The sequence below is a fragment of the Heterodontus francisci genome, chromosome 17 (assembly GCF_036365525.1).
Source record: "Heterodontus francisci isolate sHetFra1 chromosome 17, sHetFra1.hap1, whole genome shotgun sequence".
NCBI classification, from domain to species: Eukaryota; Metazoa; Chordata; class Chondrichthyes; order Heterodontiformes; family Heterodontidae; genus Heterodontus; species Heterodontus francisci.
The window spans coordinates 75,230,908-75,252,185 of record NC_090387.1 but is presented as its reverse complement, the minus strand read 5'-3'; the positions used below and the strand labels follow the sequence as shown (position 1 = coordinate 75,252,185).

The following is a 21,278-nucleotide window of genomic DNA, read 5'->3' as shown; positions in this document are numbered from 1 at the left end:
CACCCTGGAGAGCACCATCTTGAGTGAAGCTGTTTTGAATAGACATAGGAGCATAGAAATAGGGGCAGGTCATTTATCCCCTCGAGCCTGTTTCACGATTCAGTGAGTTTAGGGCTGAACTGCGACCCAACTCCAATGCCCCACTTCCCTTAATGCCTTTAGATAACAAAAATCAATCACAAATTTAAAATTTACAATTGAGCTGGCATAAATTGCAGTTTGTGGAAGCGTTCCAAACTTCTGCCAACCTTTGCATATAGAAGTGTTTTCTAATTTTACTCCTGAAATGTCTGGCTTGAATTTTTAGATTATGCCCCTAGCCCTAGACTTCCCAAATACTTTCTCTTTATCCCCCCTATCTGTTCCCCATAATATTCTGAAAACTTCAATTAAATCAACACAACCTGCTAAATTCCAGGGACTACAATCCTAATTTGTGTAATCTCTCAATAATTTAACCTTGGAGTCCAGGTATCATTCTGGCAAATCTAAACTGCACTCCCTCCAAGGCCAGTATGTCCTTCCCAAGGTGTGGTGCCCAGAACTGCTCACAGTTGCCGAAGCACAACTTCTACCCCCTTGCATTCTAACCCTCTAGATATAAAGGGAACATTCCATTAGCTTTTGATTATTTTCTGTACCCGCTAATGACATTTTAATGATCTATGTATCTGCACCCAGTCTCTTTTGACTGCCAAGGATTCTAACTTTTGACCATTTATAAATTAGCCTGTTCTATTTTAGGTGCAAAGTGGCTGACCTCATTTGCCTACACTAAAATCCATTTGACACAGTTTTGCCCATTTACTTAATCTATCAATATCTCCTTGTAATTTTATGCCCCCATCTACACTGCTTACAACACAGCCTATCTTTATGTCATGCAAATTTGGATATCTGGCTTTCTACCCCAACTAAGTAACTCATAAATACAGTGAATAGTTGAGGCCCCAACACAGATCCTTGTAAGACACCACTAGTCACATCCTGCCAATTTGAGTACCTGCCCATTAGTCCTACTCTGTGTCTTCTGTTGCTCAACCAACTCCCCAACCAGGTATATAATCTGCCTTCAAATCCATGGGCTTCAACTTCAGCTAAAATTCCTTATGGGGGACTTTACAGAATGCCTTCTGGAAGTCTATATGAAATAACATTCAAAGATATTCCACTGTTCACGTTAGTTATCTCTACAAAAAATTTAATCAGGTTTATCGGACATGACCCTACCCTTTTCAAATACATGCTGGTTCTCACCGATCAGCTGAAAATTTTCAAGGTGTTCAGTCATCTTACCCTTACTTAATTTCCCAACAACCGATGTTAGGCTAACTGATCTACAATTCTCTGGTTTTCCTTTCTTAAATAGCAGAGTGGCATGCATAATCTTCCAAACTAAAGGAACAGATGGCGAATAGAGATGGCAGAATATAGGAATGTATGGTCTCAATGCAAACTCCAACAGCCCACACCCCAACGAAAGGGTCAGAGTGCATGAATAAGACAGTGTAGAATGGTGCATTTATACAAGGCTGGGAGCTGCAGTATCCATTCCCAGTCAAACTGTACCTCAAAAATATAACCCGGACTCAACTGTAATTACACCATACATAGAGTTTGACTCCCTGCAGAGAGAATATGAGCAGCAACATCATTGTGACCTCCAACACCTTTCAAACCAGGTCCAGCACCTGTCTGGAGTCATATGCTCTGTGACATCAGACCCACTTGGATGTGAGGGTACACACCCCCCACCAGGAGGTACTCACTCCACTGGCCTCTGGAATCAGGTCAAGAAAGCAGATCACAGCAGTAAATAGACAGCACAAGAGACTCTCCAAAAACAAATGTCCTCTGATAGGGAACATAGTGTGTTTACTTCAGGAAGGGTCTGCACTGTTTCTGCCAGTGCAGATTCCTGGAAGAGTTTGCTTGGCTCCTGAAGAAAATTCCACTTTTAAAGTCCTAAAGATGTTGGTTCAAATATAAAAATCTGGAAGAAGCTTTTGATCCTTTTTGGCTCCAGAAAGCTCAGACCAAATCAGCTTTTTTAATACACAGAATGTGTTTGTTCGTGTAAATCCATCTTTACAGTAAATAAAAGAAAAAAGACATTTATATAATGCCTTTCCCAACCTCAGGGCATTTACAGCCAATGAAGTACTTTTGAAGTGTAGTGACTATTGTAATGTAGGAAGCATGGCAAGCAACTCACACAGCAAGCTTCTACAAACAGTACTGCGATAGTGACCAGATAATCAGACATGAGTCTACCCTTTTCAAATACATGTTGGTTCTCTCTGATCAGCTGAAAATTTTCAAGGTGTTCAGTCACCTTACCCTTACTTAATTTCCAAACAACCGATGTTAGGCGAACTGATCTACAATTCCCTGGTTTTCCTTTCTTAAATAGCAGAGTGGCATGCATAATCTTCCAAAGTAAAGGAAGAGATGGCGAATAAAGATGGCAGAATATAGGAATGTATGGTCTCAATGTAACCTCCAACAGCCCACACCCCAATGAAAGGTGCTGGTTGACCAGGACACCACGGAGAACTCTCCTGCTCTTCAAAATTGCGCCACAGGATTCTTTTACATCTGCCTGTGGGAACAGATGGGGCCTCAATTTAATGTCTCATCAGAAAGATGGCGGCCCCAACAGCGTACCACTCTGTCAGTACTGCACTGGAGCGCCAGCCTACATGCTGTATTCAAGGACCTGAACCCAGAACCTTCTGCTTAGGTGAGAATGCTACAACTGAGCAGCTACTAACATCCAATAATAAAAAAATTGCACTGTCGCTTTTGAACCAGCTTATTGGGAAATAGCGAATGCGTCGCCATGATGTTCCTTTCAAATAATCTCATTGGTTAATAGCAATTGTGACCTTTATAGTTGTTGAGTGTCATTTAGGAGCCCACTTACTGAATACATTCACATAACAGGCTATCAGCCTCACTGGCCAATAGCAACCATTCTTTGTATTGCTTTCAAGTGATCTCACTGGCTATTAGTAACCATGACAGTTAACACTTTGGTTTTTGACAGATTGAGCTATGCACCAATACCAGTTAAAGAAAGCTAGGAAGGGGCAAGGATTCATCAGGTTTCAGTTTATAATGTAATGTCCCAAATCTTGTTCGAAAAATAATGGCAAGTTCACAATGCATGCCATTATTAAATCACAAATCGACCAGCAAATTCAGGTGAAGAGCAGATGTGCCATGAATTTCCATAACTTGCTCGCCAATTTACACTGTCTCACACAAACAGCAGCTCACCCGCAACCTCCCTGCTATTTTTTAAGAACTTGTTGGATTTGTATATTAAACCTGCCTCAAAAAGCTGGTGCATAACAGCGTAAGTACTCTTTTAACAACATAATTGTTAATACAATGACAGTCAACCCCTCTGGCTCAGAAAAGAACGATTTACACTTTTGAATCTCATTCCTGCATGCAGTAAATTCTTAGAGATTTAAAAAATTTAAACTTAATGATATTACTTTCCGTTCAGTCCCTTTTTCTCCCTCTCTTAATCCAATCTTTCTTTCCCTCATTTATTTTTCAGTTATCTGGTTTGACTTGAATTCACCCTCATCAATTGTTCCTTTGTTTCTTTCTCAATCCTTAAATTTCATGTTATGGAGGTACAATTGGTTCCATCACTAACTAAGTTTCTAGATGCCCTTTGCCTTTGTCGCGCCTTTTTCATTTCACACTTACAGGGCAAACTTTTTTGGATCTGAAGGGTTCAGGAAAAAGTTTAATGGTGCATACCGCCAGATGCCCCATTCCAGCAACATTTGGCCCAATGACAACCTCCCGAATCCAACATTCATTATCTATTAAGCTTAGGTCTGTAATAAAGATTCCTGATCACTGGAGGTTTATCATGAGGTCAGTCTGCCAGTTTCTAAGTGTTTCCAAGCAAACAAAAAAAAGGAATTAAATATACTATATCCAAGTTTGCAGACAACACAAAGCTGGGTGGGAGCGTGAGCTGTGAGGAGGATGCAGAGAAGCTCCAGTGTGATTTGGACGTGTGTCGTGAGTGGATAAATACATGGCAGATGCAGTATAATGTGGATAAATGTGAGGTTATCCACTTTGGTGGCAAAAATTGAAAGGCAGATTAGCAGCTGAACGGCGATAGATTGGGAAAGGGGGAGGTGCAGCGAGACCTGGGTGTCCTTGTGCACCAGTCGCTGAAAGTAAGCAGGCAGTTAAGAAGGCAAATGGTATGTTGGCCTTCATAGCAAGAGGATTCGTGTACAGGAGCAAGGATGTCTTGCTGCAATTATACAAAGCCTTGGTGAGACCACATCTGGAGTATTGTGTGCAGTTTTGGTCTCCTTTACTGAGGAAGGATGTTCCTGCTATAGAGGGAGTGCAGCGAAGGTTCACCAGACTGATTCCTGTGATGGCAGGACTGACATATGAAGAGAACTTGGGTCGACTGGGCTTGTATTCGCTAGAGTTTAGAAGAATGAGAGGGGATTTCAGAGAAACCTACAAAATTCTAACAGGACTGGACAGACTAGATGCAGGAAAGAAGTTCCCGATGGCGGAGGAGTCCAGGACCAGGGGTCACAGTCTAAGGATAAGGGGTAAGCCATTTAGGACTGAAATGAGGAGAGATTTCTTCACCCAGAGAGTGGTGAACCTGTGGAATTCTCTACCATGGAAAGCAGTTGAGGCCAAATCATTAAATATATTCAAGAAAGAGTTAGATATAGTTCTTAGGGCTAATGGGATCAAGGGGTACGGGGAGAAAGCAGGAACAGGTTACTGAGTTCAGGTGATCAGTCATGATTGTATCGAATGGCAGAGCAGGCTCGAAGGGTCGCATGGCCAACTCCTGCTCCTATTTTTCTATGTTTCAGCATCAGAACTAATCTTACTGTGATATCACTATCCTCTGAAGTGACTTGGGTAGAACGTGATCTGGGAATTTTAATTGGGTAAAGAGAATGCAAAGGAAAAAGCAGCCACAGCAGGCATAATAGAACAATTAATAGACAGATTGACAAGCTTGAACAAAAGGTGGTGTGGTGTATAGCACAGGATAGCAGTACAAACTATCGTTCCTCAGACCTGCAAGTAATGCTGTGGCTGTGCACTAATGTACATCATAAATGTAAAATGAAGTAGGTAGAGTTTGTTAGCCAAACACAGCAGCTTACTGCACATTTCAATTCTGTCTTTTAAAGCCAGTAAGTTTGAAGTGAGTGCATATCTCCCTCTATACTTATCATGACACTAAAATTCACTGTTAAACAAAAACCAGAGGGGTTTCGCCATACATTTGTGGAGAATCTTACGAGTAGACCATAAACATTCCACTCACTCAGTCTCAATGCTGGAAAGCACTGCCTTGTCTAGCACTAAAGGAACACATATCAGATGCGGATTCAAGCAGCAGTTGGGGCATCACAATTACCACTATGTTCTTGGACAAGTTGGAGGAAAAATATCAGCCAGAGACACATTTCTGATTGTTATTCAGTGAGCCCTGCTCAAAGCTCCATAAGTGTCTCGGACTTATATTATGTCTTCTACTCTTGAAATGCCCTGAACAGTTCAGGCTCACACAAGAATAGCCCCTTGGAGGCAGTACTCTGGAACTGCTGGCACCCAATAACCATAATCCCATAATAATAAAAGCAAAATACTGCGGATGCTGGAAATCTGAAATAAAAACAAGAAATGCTGGAACCACTCAGCAGGTCTGGCAGCATCTGTGGAAAGAGAAGCAGAGTTAACGTTTCGGGTCAGTGACCCTTCTTCGGAATGAATGGTCACTGACCCGAAACGTTAACTCTGCTTCTCTTTCCACAGATGCTGCCAGACCTGCTGAGTGGTTCCAGCATTTCTTGTTTTTATTATTAACCATAATCCCATATCAGGCAGGACTTTCAGGAGGACAGAAAACTGCGACAAACAAAAACCTCTGGGCTGTGTACAGACTGCTGGTAGTGCTGTTATCATACTGGCTATTCTTTCGCTTCCAATGGAAACAGCATGTTTGGAATGTCTATACTTCATTTACAGAAAGATTACACAACTACTACTTAGAAGATGGGGGTTGGCGAGGAAAAACTTGCAGATCATGAATATTCCAGTCTCAGGCTTGAAGATGGAAAGCAATTCTGCTCTACTAAACCCACGGGCACTCACCTCCAGGTCCTTGAACCACACAACAGGCAGCAATGTCAAGGCATGTGTGTGTAACTTCTTGTAGTATACAACACTTTTAAGAGATAGGATGATGCTACAAGTTAGTCCACTGTCCATTGACGTTGGGACAAATTGACATCAGACCTGTGCAAAGTGAATTTGGGTCAGTCTCAAATGAATTACTTGCAGGGGCCCACATGACAGGACTATACAAATAGATTTGCAATCTCAAAGCTTCCATATTGGTTTAGTGACTAAATGCGCCTTTGACATAGTAAAAGATATTTTAGTCTTAACAGCACTTCTGTGGTCTAATTTGGCATAAAATGAAATCTTAGAGTTACCTACCACTTCTATTGTGCCACTTTGCATGTGGAAGATAAACAAAACCTGCATTTATATAGCATCCTTAACTTAAAACATTATGAGTCTTTCATAGGGGCATAATCAGACAAAATTTGGACACCTCAAGCCAGAGAAAGAGATATTAAGACAGGTGGGCTTGGATAAGGAGGGTCTTAAAGGAGGGGAGGTAGAGAGATTTAGGGAGAGAATTCCAGATTTTAGGGCCTAGATGACTGAAGGTATTGCCACCAATGGTGGGGCAACAGGAGCAGGGGATACACAAGCCAGATTTGAAGGAATGTACAGTTCTGAGGCTTCTAGGGCTGGAGCAGATGACATAGATAAGTGTGAGGCCATGGAAGGATTTGAACATGAGGATGAGAATTTCATAATCAAGGTATTGGTAGATCAGGAGGCAATGTCATTTTGCAAGTTCAAGGTGATAGATGAGAGTTTTGGATGAGCTCAAGTTTATGAATGGTGGAAGATGGAAGGCCAGTTAGAATAACTTAACATTCAGCCTAGATTCTCACTTGACAGATTTGGCTGAGGAACCAGGCGACTGATGGTGCACACTCATGCTCCTTCTCCACTGGCACCAACGCCTGAGAGAAAAAGTGGGAAAACTGGAAAAGAAAAATTAAATTTCAATATAACCAAGAAGCTGTGGAATTGTTGGTAGGGAAAATGGAAACATTCATAAGGGGCACTGCAGAGGGTACATCATCCTGCAGGCACTAACTTATTGCTGGTATTTCGTTCATCAGCACCAACACCCCTCATCTTGCAAAGTACAAAACTATACACTTTTTAATAAACGTGTTAGTCTGCCCTAAGAACTGCAATGGGCACAGGGTCAGCTCGCTAAAAGCGGACAGTTGACAGGCATAGGTTATTTGCATGTGTCAACAAAGCTACATCACTGCATGGCAGAGGTCACATGCCTCCAGTCTTCTGCCAATTACTAACTGGCGCAGGTTTGTTGCAGGATAAAGGCCTCCTCTGCATTATTCCCAAAAATTTAATCCTAATTATCCCTTCTTTTTCCCCCTCTCAATAGTACAAACTAGAGTGCCCAGCCCAGTCCTCTTGCCTTTCCCCCGACAGACCAGTGGAGATACAGAAATCCAGTGAAGTAAAGCAAACATATCTTAAGTTTTTAAACTGGGTTCTGTGGAGCCTAGGATATTTGTGAGGCCATCAAATTTCTGTCTTTGTCTAGGGTCACTGACCCGAACCATTAACTCTGCTTCTCTTTTCACAGATGCTGCCAGACCTGCTGAGTTGTTCCAGCATTTCTTGTTTTTATTTCAGATTTCCAGCATCCGCAGTATTTTGCTGTTATCCAAATGTAAGCACAATGCCTTGAGAATGCTGCATTTCATATGTTTTTCTGTACTTATTGGCTTATTTGCTATTGATGTGTGCTTTATATATTTTTAAAAACAACAACACTATTTTACTTTAGGTAACCGATAACATTTTGCAGAAGCTCAGGCAGGAATGTACCAATAATTGCAGCAGATCCTCACATTGAAAAATGAGAGAACCACTATTGGTAGATTGACTATCTGGTGTCCCTCTTCAAAGGCTTTCCATTTAAATCAGAATAAACCTTGAACTATGGACATTGTATCTCCAAGTATCTACCTTTATTCTTGGTATGTAGTGATGTGATCCTGACAATAAGTGTCACAGGAGCAGGAGATTGCATCACACCAACCCTTGCTACAGCTGCATAGCAGAGTCTTCTGCAGTTGCACTTTTGGAGGCAGAAACTCTGGGGATTACTCTGCACTCATTTTAGAAATTCTCTCAAGGGAGTTTTCTGTTGTTCAGCATGCTGTCTTGACACTCCTTTGCAAACTACAGAACTGTGAAGCATCAATCAAGACTCCTTTGCATGCCAAGAATTGCAAAGTTAGCTGCCTTTCAGCTGATGAAAACTCATTGATCTGAAACATCAAATATGTTTCTCTCTCTATAGATACTGTCTGACATGCTGAGTATTTGCACCATTTCCTGTTTTTACTGGATTTCAGCAGTTCTTGATGTGTAAACACCAACGTCAAACAACTCAGCTTTAAAACAATACCCAAGAAAATTTCACTGAGCCTCATATCCTCCAGTCTACTCAACTCTCATCTTCGAATTCAGATTGAATATCCCTGATGGCTTTGTCTCTATTAATCAGCATGGCTCACTCAGACTGCAGGTTTTAGCCCCATTTTAGGAGCTTGACTCGCTGCCTTCGGAGAATACTTGGCATCAGGTGGCAGGACTATATCTCCAACACAGAAGTCCTTGAAGCGGCCAACACCCCCAGCTTATACACACTACTGAGTCAGCGGCGCTTGAGATGGCTTGGCCATGTGAGCCGCATGGAAGATGGCAGGATCCCCAAAGACACATTGTACAGCGAGCTCGCCACTGGTATCAGACCCACCGGCCGTCCATGTCTCCGTTATAAAGACGTCTGCAAACGCGACATGAAATCGTGTGACATTGATCACAAGTCGTGGGAGTCAGTTGCCAGCATTCGCCAGAGCTGGCGGGCAGCCATAAAGACAGGGCTAAATTGTGGCGAGTCGAAGAGACTTAGTAGTTGGCAGGAAAAAAGACAGAGGCGCAAGGGGAGAGCCAACTGTGCAACAGCCCCAACAAACAAATTTCTCTGCAGCACCTGTGGAAGAGCCTGTCACTCCAGAATTGGCCTTTATAGCCACTCCAGGCGCTGCTTCACAAACCACTGACCACCTCCAGGCGCGTATCCATTGTCTCTCGAGATAAGGAGGCCCAAAAGAAAGAAAGGTAGGAGCTTGACTACATCATCTGGACTGACACTCCAGTGCAGTATGGACAACATGTTATGTTGTTAAAGGGAGCCATCCATTGGATAAAATGTTAAACCAATGGCAGATGTTAAAAATTCCCATGGTACCATGTGAAGAACAGCATTTGTCCTGACCAACACTCTCCCCCCGCCCCCCCCCCCCCCCCCAATCCCCTTAAAAAGTAATGGTCATTCATCTTCTGGCTCTGTACTAAACGGTGCTGACGCAGAATGGTGTTTTCCTTTTAATATTCACTTTGCCAAAAATTAATTCATTGGGTAAAGTGCTTTCCGATAGTTCAACATGAAAAATGCTGTATAAATGCAAGTTTGTAATAAACTTGACAAATTATAAACATTTATCACTGAGTAAAATTTCTAATATCACTCTCCAAAAATTACATTTCATAGAATCATAGAATGAACAGCACAGGAGGCCATTTGGCCTGTCATGTCCTTGCAACTCTTTGCAAGAGTAATTCAGCTAATCGCACTCCCCCGCCTTTGCCCATAGCCACAGTCATTTACAGCACAGGAGGCTGCCATTTATCAAGTCTATGCCAGCTATCTGTAGAGCAATCCAGTAAGTCACATTCCCCCCCACAAATTCTCTCTCTTCAGGTACTTGTCTCTTTTGAAAGCCCTGATTGTACCTTCCTCCACCACACTCTTGTAGTGCATTCGAGATCCTAACCACACGCTGCGTAGAAAGCTATTTCCTCATGTCGCCCTTGATTCTTTTGTTATTCACCTTAACTCAATGTCCGCTTATTCTTGACCCTTCGCCAATGGGAACAATTTTTCTCTATCTACTCTGTCCAGACCCCTCATCATTTTTAACACCTCTACCAAATCTCCTCTCAGCCTTCTCTTCTCCAATCAAACCATATAACAAGTCCCTCATCCCTGGAACCATTTTCTTGAATCTTTTCTGCACAGTCTCCAAAGCCTTCACATTCTTCCTAAAGTGCAGTGCCCAGATTTGGACACAATACTCCAGTTGAGGACAAACCAGTATTTTATCAAGATCAAGCATAAATTCTTTGCTTTTGTACTCTATGCCTCTATTTATAAAGCTTAGGATCCAGTGTGCCTTTTAAACTACTTTCTCAACCTGCCCTACCACATTCAATGACTTGTGCATATACCCCCAGTTTCTCTGCCCTCGCACCCTCTTTATATTACATTGTCGCTCCTCGTTCATCCTACCAAATGGTACCACTTCACATTTCTCTGCATTAAATTTTATCTGCCACGTGTCCACCCATTCCACTAGCTTGTTCATGTCTGCTTGAAATCTGTCACTATCCTCCTCACAGTTCACAATACATCCAAGTTTTCTGTCATTCACATATTTTGAAATTGTGCCGTGCACACCCAAGTCTAGCTCATTAATATAGATCAAGAAAAGCAGTGGTCCTAGTACAGGCCCCTGGGGAACCCCATTGTATACGTTCCTTCAGTCTAAAGAAACAACAGTTCACCACTACTGTTTCATGTCACTTAGTCAACTTCATATTCATACTGCTACTGTCCCCATTATTCCATGGGCTTCAACTTTGCTGCCAAGTTTGATCAAACACCTTTTGGAAGTCAATATACACCATATCAACTGCATTACATTCACCCATCACTTTCGATTGCTCCTTGTCCTTTTCCATGGCCAATCTTACGATACCGTGGTGACTGTTCCCTCATAAATACTCCCCCTCTATACACCAATGAAATGTCATTGGCTTTCCAAAAGATTATTTTAAATGAAATAGTGCCTGCTGCTCCTCAACAACCTGCCAACCATACGATCATAAAGGTAAATCCAGAAGCGGAAAGAAATTTGGCCCACCTGGCTCATCCATTGACAGACATTCAGATGCCAGCAAGTGTACCCAAATGCCTCGAATGATTCCAGAGTTTTTGCCTCCAATTTGTGAAAGTGCTTCCTGACAACATTCCAGAAATTGTCTTTTACTAGTTTGTACCTTAGCACCTCATCCTACAGTTACTGTTTAACTTGTGCTCCAGATTAACCTTTTTATTTAACCTATTAACTTAAAAGAAACTGCCCACTCACCCCTCATTTGAAACCTTAAGACTACAAGTTTTTCTAAATTTTCCTTGCAAATCTCCTAACACTAGTGATCAGCCTCATGCTCCTTTCTTTACACCAATTTCAGGCCTTGGATTCAGGTCCTTGTGGTCTCATGGACAGAACTGAGGGCCCTAAGCCGTTGGCAGACTGACTCAATCATTTTACTGCTTCATCAGGTAAAATTCAGATTTATACTCCACTGATCTAGCAATACAGTATAGGATTCTGCTTGCTTTGTTGCTTTCTACTCTGCATGACTGAACATGGTGTCTTGAGTCTACTCATACTCCCTGAACTCTAAGCCTCTCCGTAGCCAGTTTGACAGCATTCATTCATTCATTAATTATATCATCTATGTCCAGGGGGGTGGGTGAAGGAAAGAGAGGAGGTAGGGCTAGAGATGTTTAGGAAGGGGAGAAACCATGGAGGAATTTACCCACAAGAATAAAACAAAAGCAAAGAATTGTTACAATGCAAAAGGACACTATTCGGCCCATCATGTCTGCACCAGCTCTCCGAATGGACAATTCACCTATTGCCACCCCCCCCTGCCTTCTCCCTGTAACCCTGCACATTCTTCCTTTTCATATAATAGTCTAATTCCCTTTTGAATTCTTCAATTGAACCTGCCTCCATCACACCCTCAGGCAGCGCATTCCAGACCTTAACCACTTGCAGTGTAAAAAAGTTTTTCATGTCGCTTTTGCTTCTTTTACTAATTACTTTAAATCTGTGCCCTCTTGTTCTCGATCCTTTCACGAGTAGGAACAGTTTCTCTCTATCTAGTCTGTCCAGACCACTCATGATTTTGAATACCTCTATCAAATCACCTCTCAGCCTTCTCTTCAAGGAAAGCAGTCCCAATTTCTCCAATCTATCTTCATAACTGAAGTTCCTCATCCCTGGAACCACTCTTGTGAATCTTTTCTGCACTCTCTACAATGCCTTCACATCCTTCCTAAAGTGCGGTGCCCAGAATTGGACACAATATTCCAGCTGAGGCCGAACTAGTGCTTTATACAAGTTCAACATAACCTCCTTGCTCCTGTACTCTATGCCCCTATTAATAAAGCTCAGGATACTGTATGATTTATTAACTGCTCTCTCAACCTGTCCGGCCACCTTCAATGACTTATACACATATACACCCAGGTCCCTCTGCTTCTGCACCCACTTTGGAATTGTACCCATTATTTTACATTGTCTCACCATGTTATTTCCACCAAAATGTATCACTTCACATTTCTGATCATTGAACTTCATCTGCCACCTCGCTGCCCATTCCACCACCTTCTTGTCTATGCCCTTTTGAGGTTCTACACTTTCCTCACAGTTCACAATGCTTCCAAGTTTTGTATCATCAACAAACTTCGAAATTGTGTTCTGTACACAAAGGTCGAGGTCATGTATATCAGGAAAAGCAAGGGTCCCATCAATGACCCCTGGGGAACTCCACTACACACCTTCCTCCAGCCCAAAAGCAAATTTAAATTTGAAGGACGAGGAGCCAAAGCAAGTCAGCATCGACAGGTGAGCGGGACTTGGTGCAGGGTGAGGTAGGATCAGTACAGTTTTGAATGAACTGGTTTATGGCAGATGGGAGAGCATTGGAGCAATCAAGTCAGGAGGTGACTAAAGCATAAATGAGGGTACAGCAACAGATAGGCTAAGGTTGTTGAGTAGAGCATTATTATGCAGGTGGAAGTAAGCATTCTTTGAGAGAATAAGGGATCTGAAACTTAGCTTGGGGTAAAACAGGGCATCAAGGTTGTGCATCCATTTACCTCAAAACAGTCACCAAAAGTGTGGGGGGGGGGGGGGGGAAAAGAGAGTTATGGAGTCAGTGGGAGGGTGTTTGTGTTGGAAGCCAGAGATGATGATTTATGTCTTCCAAATGTTTAACTGGAGCAAACCATGACTCATCCTAGACTGGATAAACGCAACTGCTCAAAGAAAAGGTAGAGCTGGTGTCATTAATGTATGGAACCTCATATACTAGCCATGTTTCCTCTCCCTCAAGGAGTATCCTGTCTTTAGATTTTTAAAGATATTTTTGATTTTCTTTACTACCCCCTCCCCCCAACCCACCACTTACTGAAAGCCTCGATTCCCTTCTCTATTCTAGGCATTTTAACGGATATGGAGTGTCAGGAATTCAAATTTCAGATTTTCACACCTATCCAATATTTGCCTACATTCTGCGAGAAGGTGTTTCCAAAATATTTCTGGATCCTCTCACTCAGATATTTGCAAACAGACACAAGATCCCTTTAGATATGTCCACCAATACAACCAACCTTAAAGTCATTGCGTCAGGCTAACGTGCATTACAACATACCCCGATGCCAGACAATCTGGATAAGGATGTATGTTCGGTACACATACAGTTACTGTGCCCAAGGTGCCTGCGAGTACAAAGGCAACATGAATGGTGCCTAAGGCTACCTAGAGCCAGGCTAAACATCACAGAAACTGGGCGCACCTTTTGATCATGTGAGACACACCAATATTTGTTTTACTTTTGTGGAAATGGAAGCCTCTGGGTCTTAAATTTAGAACATGAGGAAAACAAATGTCATAAATAATTAATTCCTCACTGGATACAACCCAGGAACATCTTGAATACTTTTGGATTGTGCAGTCAGACTCTGCATTCAACCTGGTTTGAACACCTGTCTTACCTTAGCCCTGCTTTTTCTTTCTCTTTACTGTCAATGTTACAGCAGCAAATCACATCACACATTTTTAATTCACCTTACAAGAACAGCTTGTTCTTATAAAATATCTGACACTAAAGCAAATGTTCTACACAAAAACAAAAAAAAATACACAAGTGTGACCTCAGACAAGACTGAGTAATAATGAAAAATAAACTTCATCAGGTCATTAGGAAAATGTTTCTTTATGGTCAGATAGCTGTCTAGCATACATAGAAACCACTCACCATGCTTAACAATCTGTGTTTTTCAGAAATCCACGAGTAGTTTTGGTTTACCCAACATGGATGCCATTACCTCTCCCAGTAGGAACATGTTATGTTTACCTCAGGCCAAGTATGTACACAGAGGTCAGCAAGAGCTTTAGCATAAAGGCCTTAATCACTCAGGGTACTGGCAACCTTTCTGCTCTTTGTCCAGTTAGGAATACCCTGCTTGTTGCATCATTGGCTTGCAGGTTTGTATGGAGGCACATGAGAAGAATCCCAGTCCTAGTGACAAGTCTAATCTCCAGGGTCTCATCAGTGAGCTAAGCTGGCAGGTCAATCATCAATCGTGCTTGAGTACTGGCTCAGATTTCACATTAGTGAAATTGCCAAGAGGATCCAGTTGGTTCTAATCTTACATTGGCAGCATTTAGGAAAATATTCAAAGAAATCAAATAGCATCCCAAATAGCTTGAGCAATAGTTTGCAACCCAAATAGTGGTCTCCTTTTAGAACATAAAGTTTTTAAGATGGCAACAGTTTGACTTCTTTTCATTTCTGCGCATTAATGACTGCAAAAACAAGTGCCGAATGATGTGGACTTCTGATGACTCTGACTCTGTCAGTCATAGAGTTATACAGCACAGAAACAGGCCCTTCGGCCCATCATGTTCATGCCAGTCATCAAGCATCTAACTATTCTAATCCCATTTTCCAGCACTTGGCCCGTAGCCTTGTATGCTGTGGCATTTCAAGTACTCATCTAAATACTTCTTAAATGTTGTGAGGATTCCCGCCTCTACCACCCCTTCAGACAGTGCGTTCCAGATTCCAACCACCCTCTGGGTGAAAAAATGTTTCATCAAATCCCCTCTAAACCTCCTGCCCCTTACCTTAAATCTATGCCCTCTGGTGATTGACACCTCTGTTAAGGGAAAAAATTTCTTCCTATCTAACTCCCACATAATTTTGTATACCTCAATCAGGTCCACCCCCCACCGTCCCCTCCCCTCAGCCTTCTCTGCTCTACGGAAAACAACCCTAGCCTATCTAGTCTCTCATTAACAAAGGATTGAAAAATCATAATATGATGCTCCATCAAGTTTATCAAGAAATAAATTAAGTACTCAAGAGGTTCTAACAATTAGATATTTATATAATCAAGCCAGATAGAGCCCATTTCTATAGAAAGTAAAGATTATTTCTAGTCTTATTGCCAATTATATATTCTACCCATTTGTATATACCCAATACAGAAATCTCTCCATCCACCCAACACATATCTATATGCACACAATATATATTTCTACACATCCATCCTATACATTGCTATTATTGTGCTGTATATATTTCCATTAATCCACCCAACAGATGTCTATCTATTCCCGCCTACAGACAGATGCCTATACATTCAAGTTAGTATACAACTTCATTGTTAGAATATAATTGTTCCTTACCCCCACTCGGGAACGTGCGACTCGTAGTCCCAGTACTCGCGGGGTTTCAGGCTGTTTACCTCGGCGTACACGCGGGCCCTGCTCCCGGTAGCCGGACCCGGCATGGCAAAGCCAGGGCTCAGCTCTGGGACAAGGGGGCGAAATCCCCAGCGGGAGGCCGCGGGGGGGACAAAGAGGCCGCACCGACTATCGGGAGCCAGGCCCGGCTGCAATCCACGCAGCACCGCCCGGGATAACTTCAGCAACAGAGTTCGGGGAGCCAGTAAGAGCTTCCCCGGGACGGGAGAGGGAGGGAAGGTGGGAAAGGCCCAAGCAACGAGAGCAGGGCCCGGGAGTGGGTAGGTGGGCAAGGCCGGGGCAACGAGAGCGGGACCCGGGGGTGGAGGGGAAGGGTCACACAGCAAAGCGGACCGGAGGCCGGTCAACGAAACCGAGCCGGGCTTCCCAGAGTGAGGCCCGCAGCGGAAGAAAACGTTCCGCCGGGTGCGGACCCAACCCTGAGAAACCGGTCACAACCTCGGTCTGTCAGCGAGAAGAGACCGAGGGTACAGGCTGACGGACGCCGGCAGCAGCGGCTCCTAGCGGCACCTAAATGAACCTGATACACACCAGCTACAGACTCCAGCGGCAGCGCTACCTAGCGGCTTCTGAACAAAATGCCGGCGAGAGTCACCGCACTCTGCCTGAAGGATACATTGCCCCTTTTTCTCGATTTAATGGCACTTGGTGCAGATTCCAACAAAAAGCACTCCTACCCCCCCACCAGTGATACAAAACAGACACCATCTCCAGCATTTCCTCCCACCTGGACTACTGAAATCCTCATCCATGACTTTTGTTACCTCAAGACTCAACTATTCCAACACACTCTTAGGCACCATCCCATGTTCCAACCTCAAAGCTGTCCCTATCCAAATTCAAACCAAGTCCATTTCATCCATCATTGTGGGTACTTGCTGACTTGCACTGACTCCCAATCCAGCAGGGCCTAGAATTTAATATCCTCATCCTAGTGCTCAAATGGCTCCATGGTCTTGCCCCCCCCCCCCCTATCTCTGTCATCTCCCCCAGACCTACAACTCTCAGATATCTGCAGTCCTCCTATTCTGGACTCTTTCTCATCCTGATTTCCATCACGCTAACGCTAGTGGCCACACCTTCAGCTGCCTAGTTCCTAAATTCTGGAATTTCCTCCCTAAAGCTGTCCATCTCTCAACCTCTCTTTTCTTCTTAAAGACACTCCTTAAACCCTACCTGTTCTTTGGCCAACCTTTTGGTTACCTGTCCAAATATCCCATTATGTGGCTTGGTGTCAAACATTGTTTTATAACGCTCCTGTGAAACATCTTGACACTTTTTACTATATAGAAGGTGGTAAGCAAAAGTAAAAATCTTGTCAAACAGCAATTAAGCCGCAGCACCACCACTGGTGGGAGGTGTAATTACAGCATGACAAGTATACATCGGCAATTACTATCAGAAATGTGGACATAGAATTTAGAATTGCAATACAAAAATAATGGCATGAAGTGCGACTCCAAAATGCCGTCTGAATTCTATCTGCATGCCCAGCTTCTAATCTTGATTCACTTCAAGACTAGACTTGATGTGAATAAATTTTGACATAGATAAGTGTGAGATATTATAAAAGCAAAATACTGCGGATGCTGGAAATCTGAAATAAAAACAAGAAATGCTGGAACCACTCAGCAGGTCTGGCAGCATCTGTGGAAAGAGAAGCAGAGTTAACGTTTCGGGTCAGTGACCCTTCTTCGGAACTGACAAATATTAAAAATGTCACAGGTTATAAGCAAGTGAGGTGGGGGTGGGGCAAGAGATAACAAAGGAGAAGGTGTAGATTGGACAAGGCCACATAGCCGACCAAAAGGTCATGGAGCAAAGGCAAACAATGTGTTAATGGTGTGTTGAAAGACAAAGCATTAGTACAGAAAAGGTGTTAACGGACTGAATATTGAACAGCAGCAAGTGCAAACAGTGGGTAAGCAAACTGAACAAACTAAGATGAAATTAAATAAATGCAAAAAAAGGTTGTAAAAAATGTAAAAAAGAAAAAAAGAAAAAAGAAAAAACAACTAAAAATGAAAGTAAAATGGGGGGCTGTCATGCTCTGAAATTATTGAACTCAATGTTCAGTCCGGCAGGCTTTAGTGTGCCTAATCGGTAGATGAGATGCTGTTCCTCGAGCTTGCGTTGATGTTCACTGGAACACTGCAGCAATCCCAGGACAGAGATGTGAGCATGAGAGCAGGGGGGTGTGTTGAAATGGCAAGCAACCGGAAGCTCAGGGTCCTGCTTGCGGACTGAGCGGAGGTGTTCCGCAAAGCGGTCACCCAGTCTGCGCTTGGTCTCCCCAATGTAGAGGAGACCACATTGTGAGCAGCGAATACAGTATACTACATTGAAAGAAGTACAAGTAAATCGCTGCTTCACCTGAAAGGAGTGTTTGGGACCTGGGATAGTGAGGAGAGAGGAGGTAAATGGGCAGGTATTACACCTCCTGCGATTGCAGGGGAAGGTGCCATGGGATGGGGACGAGGTGGTGGGGGTAATGGAGGAGTGGACCAGGGTGTCGCGGAGGGAATGATCCCTTCGGAATGCTGACAGGGGAAGGGAGGGGAAGATGTGTTTGGTAGTGGCATCGCGCTGGAGGTGGCGGAAATGGCGGAGGATGATCCTTTGGATATGGAGGCTGATGGGGTGGAAAGTGAGGACAAGAGGAACCCTGTCACGGTTCTGGGAGGGAGGGGAAGGGTTGAGGGCAGAGGTACGGGAAATGGGCCGGACACGGTTGAGGGCCCTGTCAACAACAGTGGGGGGGAATCCTCGGTTGAGGAAAAAGGAGGTCATACCAGAAGCACCATCATGGAAGGTAGCATCATCAGAGCAGATGCGTCGAAGACGGAGAAACTGGGAGAATAGAATGGAGTCCTTACAGGAGGTAGGGTGTGAAGAAGTGTAGTCGAGGTAGCTGTGGGAGTCGGTGGGCTTATAATGGATATTTTGCCCAGGATGGTTTGAGCGCTCTCCGCTTCTTCCTGGAACAGAGGCCCAACCAGTCCCCATCCACCACCACCCTCCTCCGCCTGGCTGAACTTGTTCTCACATTGAACAACTTCTCCTTCAACTCCACGCACTTCCTTCAAGTAAAAGGTGTCACTGTGGGTACCCGCATGGGTCCTAGTTATGCTTGTCTTTTTGTGGGATATGTCGAGCATTCTTTGTTCCAGTCCTACTCAGGCCCCCTCCCCCAACTCTTTTTCCGGTACATTGATGACTGTATCGGTGCTGTTTCCTGCTCCCGCCCCGAACTGGAAAACCTTTGCAACTTTGCTTCCAATTTCCACCCTTCTCTCACCTTTACATGGTCCATCTCTGACACTTCCCTTCCCTTCCTCGACTTCTCTGTCTCCATCTCTGGGGATAGGTTGTCTACTAATATCCATTATAAGCCCACCGACTCTCACAGCTACCTCGACTACACTTCTTCACACCCTACCTCCTGTAAGGACTCCATTCCATTCTCCCAGTTTCTCCGTCTTCGACGCATCTGCTCTGATGATGCTACCTTCCATGACGGTGCTTCTGGTATGACCTTTTTCCTCAACCGAGGATTCTCCCCCTCTGTTGTTGTCAGGGCCCTCAACCGTGTCCGGCCCATTTCCCGTACCTCTGCCCTCAACCCTTCCCCTCCCTCCCAGAACCGTGACAGGGTTCCCCTTGTACTCACTTTCCACCCCATCAGCCTCCATATCCAAAGGATCATCCTCCACCATTTCCGCCACCTCCAGCGTGATGCCACTACTAAACGCATCTTCCCCTCTCTTCCCCTGTCAGCATTCCGAAGGGATCGTTCCCTCCGCGACACCTGGTCCACTCCTCCATTACCCCCACCACCTCGTCCCCGTCCCATGGCACCTTCCCCTGCAATCGCAGGAGGTGTAATACCTGCCCATTTACCTCCTCTCTCCTCACTATCCCAGGCCCCAAACACTCCTTTCAGGTGAAGCAGTGATTTACTTGTACTTATTTCAATGTAGTATACTGTATTCGCTGCTCACAATGTGGTCTCCTCTACATTGGGGAGACCAAGCGCAGACTGGGTGACCGCTTTGCGGAACACCTCCGCTCAGTCCGCAAGCAGGACCCTGAGCTTCCGGTTGCTTGCGCAGGCTTGGAGGGCCGAAGGGCCTGTTCCTGTGCTGTAATTTTCTTTGTTCTTTTGTTTATTTCAACACTCCTCCCTGCTCTCATGCTCACATCTCTGTCCTGAGATTGCTGCAGTGTTCCAGTGAACTTCAACGCAAGCTCGAGGAACAGCATCACATCTATCGATTAGGCACACTACAGCCTGCCGGACTGAATATTGAGTTCAATAATTTCAGAGCATGACAGTCCCCCATTTTACTTTCATTCTTAGTTGTTTTTTCTTTTTTCTTTCTTTTTTTCTTTTTTACATTTTTTACAACCTTTTTTTGCATTTATTTCATTTCATCTTAGTTTGTTCAGTTTGCTTACCCACTGTTTTTTTTTTCACGTTTGCACTTGCTGCTGTTCAATATTCAGTCCGTTAACACCTTTTCTGTACTAATGCTTTGTCTTTCAACACACCATTAACACATCGTTTGCCTTTGCTCCATGACCTTTTGGTCGGCTATGTGGCCTTGTCCAATCTACACCTTCTCCTTTGTTATCTCTTGCCCCACCCTCACCTCACTTGCTTATAACCTGTGACATTTTTAATATTTGTCAGTTCCGAAGAAGGGTCACTGTCCCGAAACGTTAACTCTGCTTCTCTTTCCACAGATGCTGCCAGACTTGCTGAGTGGTTCCTGCATTTCTTGTTTTTATTTATTATTATATGTGAGATATTATATTCTGGTAATAAAAGTAAAGAGGTCACATATTACATAGAAAATAAGAATTTAAGTGGGGTCGAGGAACAAATGGATCAGGGAGTATAAATACACAAATCATTAGAAGTTGTGACACAGGTCAATAAGGCCATAACAAAAACAAGCCAAGCATTCGAGTTTAATTCTAGATTTGAAAAGTAGAAAGGTTGTGCTAAATTTGTATCAAACCTTGGTTAGAAAACACTTGAAGTACTGTGTCTACTTCTGATCACTATATAAAAGAGATAGAGGCACTGGAGAGAGAATAAACCTATAAGGGTGATACCAGAACTGCAAGATTATAACTATCAGGAAAGAATGAACAGGCTGGATCTCTTCTCTTGAAAAGAGAAGGCTGAGGGGTGACCTAATAAAAGTCTTTAGAATTATGAAAGCTTTTGATAGACAGAGAGAGTGTGTTCCCACAAGGGGAAGAGCAGAACCAAAAAATCAAATGAGGAAATCAGGAAAAAATTCTTTAGGGAGTGATGAGAATGTGGAACTCGCTACCATGGGGAGTAGTTCAGCTAACAGTATA

The 21,278-nt window shown here is 43.6% G+C and overlaps 2 protein-coding genes across 4 annotated transcripts in view; one reads left to right on the top strand and one right to left on the bottom strand.

Annotated features, from left to right (window-relative positions):
• Positions 1–16,382, bottom strand: part of csnk2a2b (casein kinase 2, alpha prime polypeptide b) — a 61,678-nt gene extending 45,296 nt beyond the window's left edge. For both annotated transcript variants that reach the window (XM_068049702.1, XM_068049703.1), the window contains exon 1: positions 15,828–16,382. In XM_068049702.1, the coding sequence (XP_067905803.1) occupies positions 15,828–15,931 (104 nt within the window). In that variant the 5' untranslated portion in view covers positions 15,932–16,382. The remainder of the gene's footprint in view (positions 1–15,827) is intronic.
• The window catches only part of cfap263 (cilia and flagella associated protein 263), a 49,710-nt gene continuing 39,890 nt past the window's right edge, over positions 11,459–21,278 (top strand). The window contains exon 1 of one of the 2 annotated variants that reach the window (XM_068049701.1): positions 11,459–11,623. Coding sequence is in view for 1 of the 2 variants with exons in the window: in XM_068049700.1 (XP_067905801.1) it covers positions 14,448–14,500 (53 nt within the window). In the remaining variant the exon portion in view is untranslated. Of the gene's footprint in view, positions 11,624–14,420; positions 14,501–21,278 lie in introns of those variants that run through there. The other variant, XM_068049700.1, reaches the window with a different exon arrangement.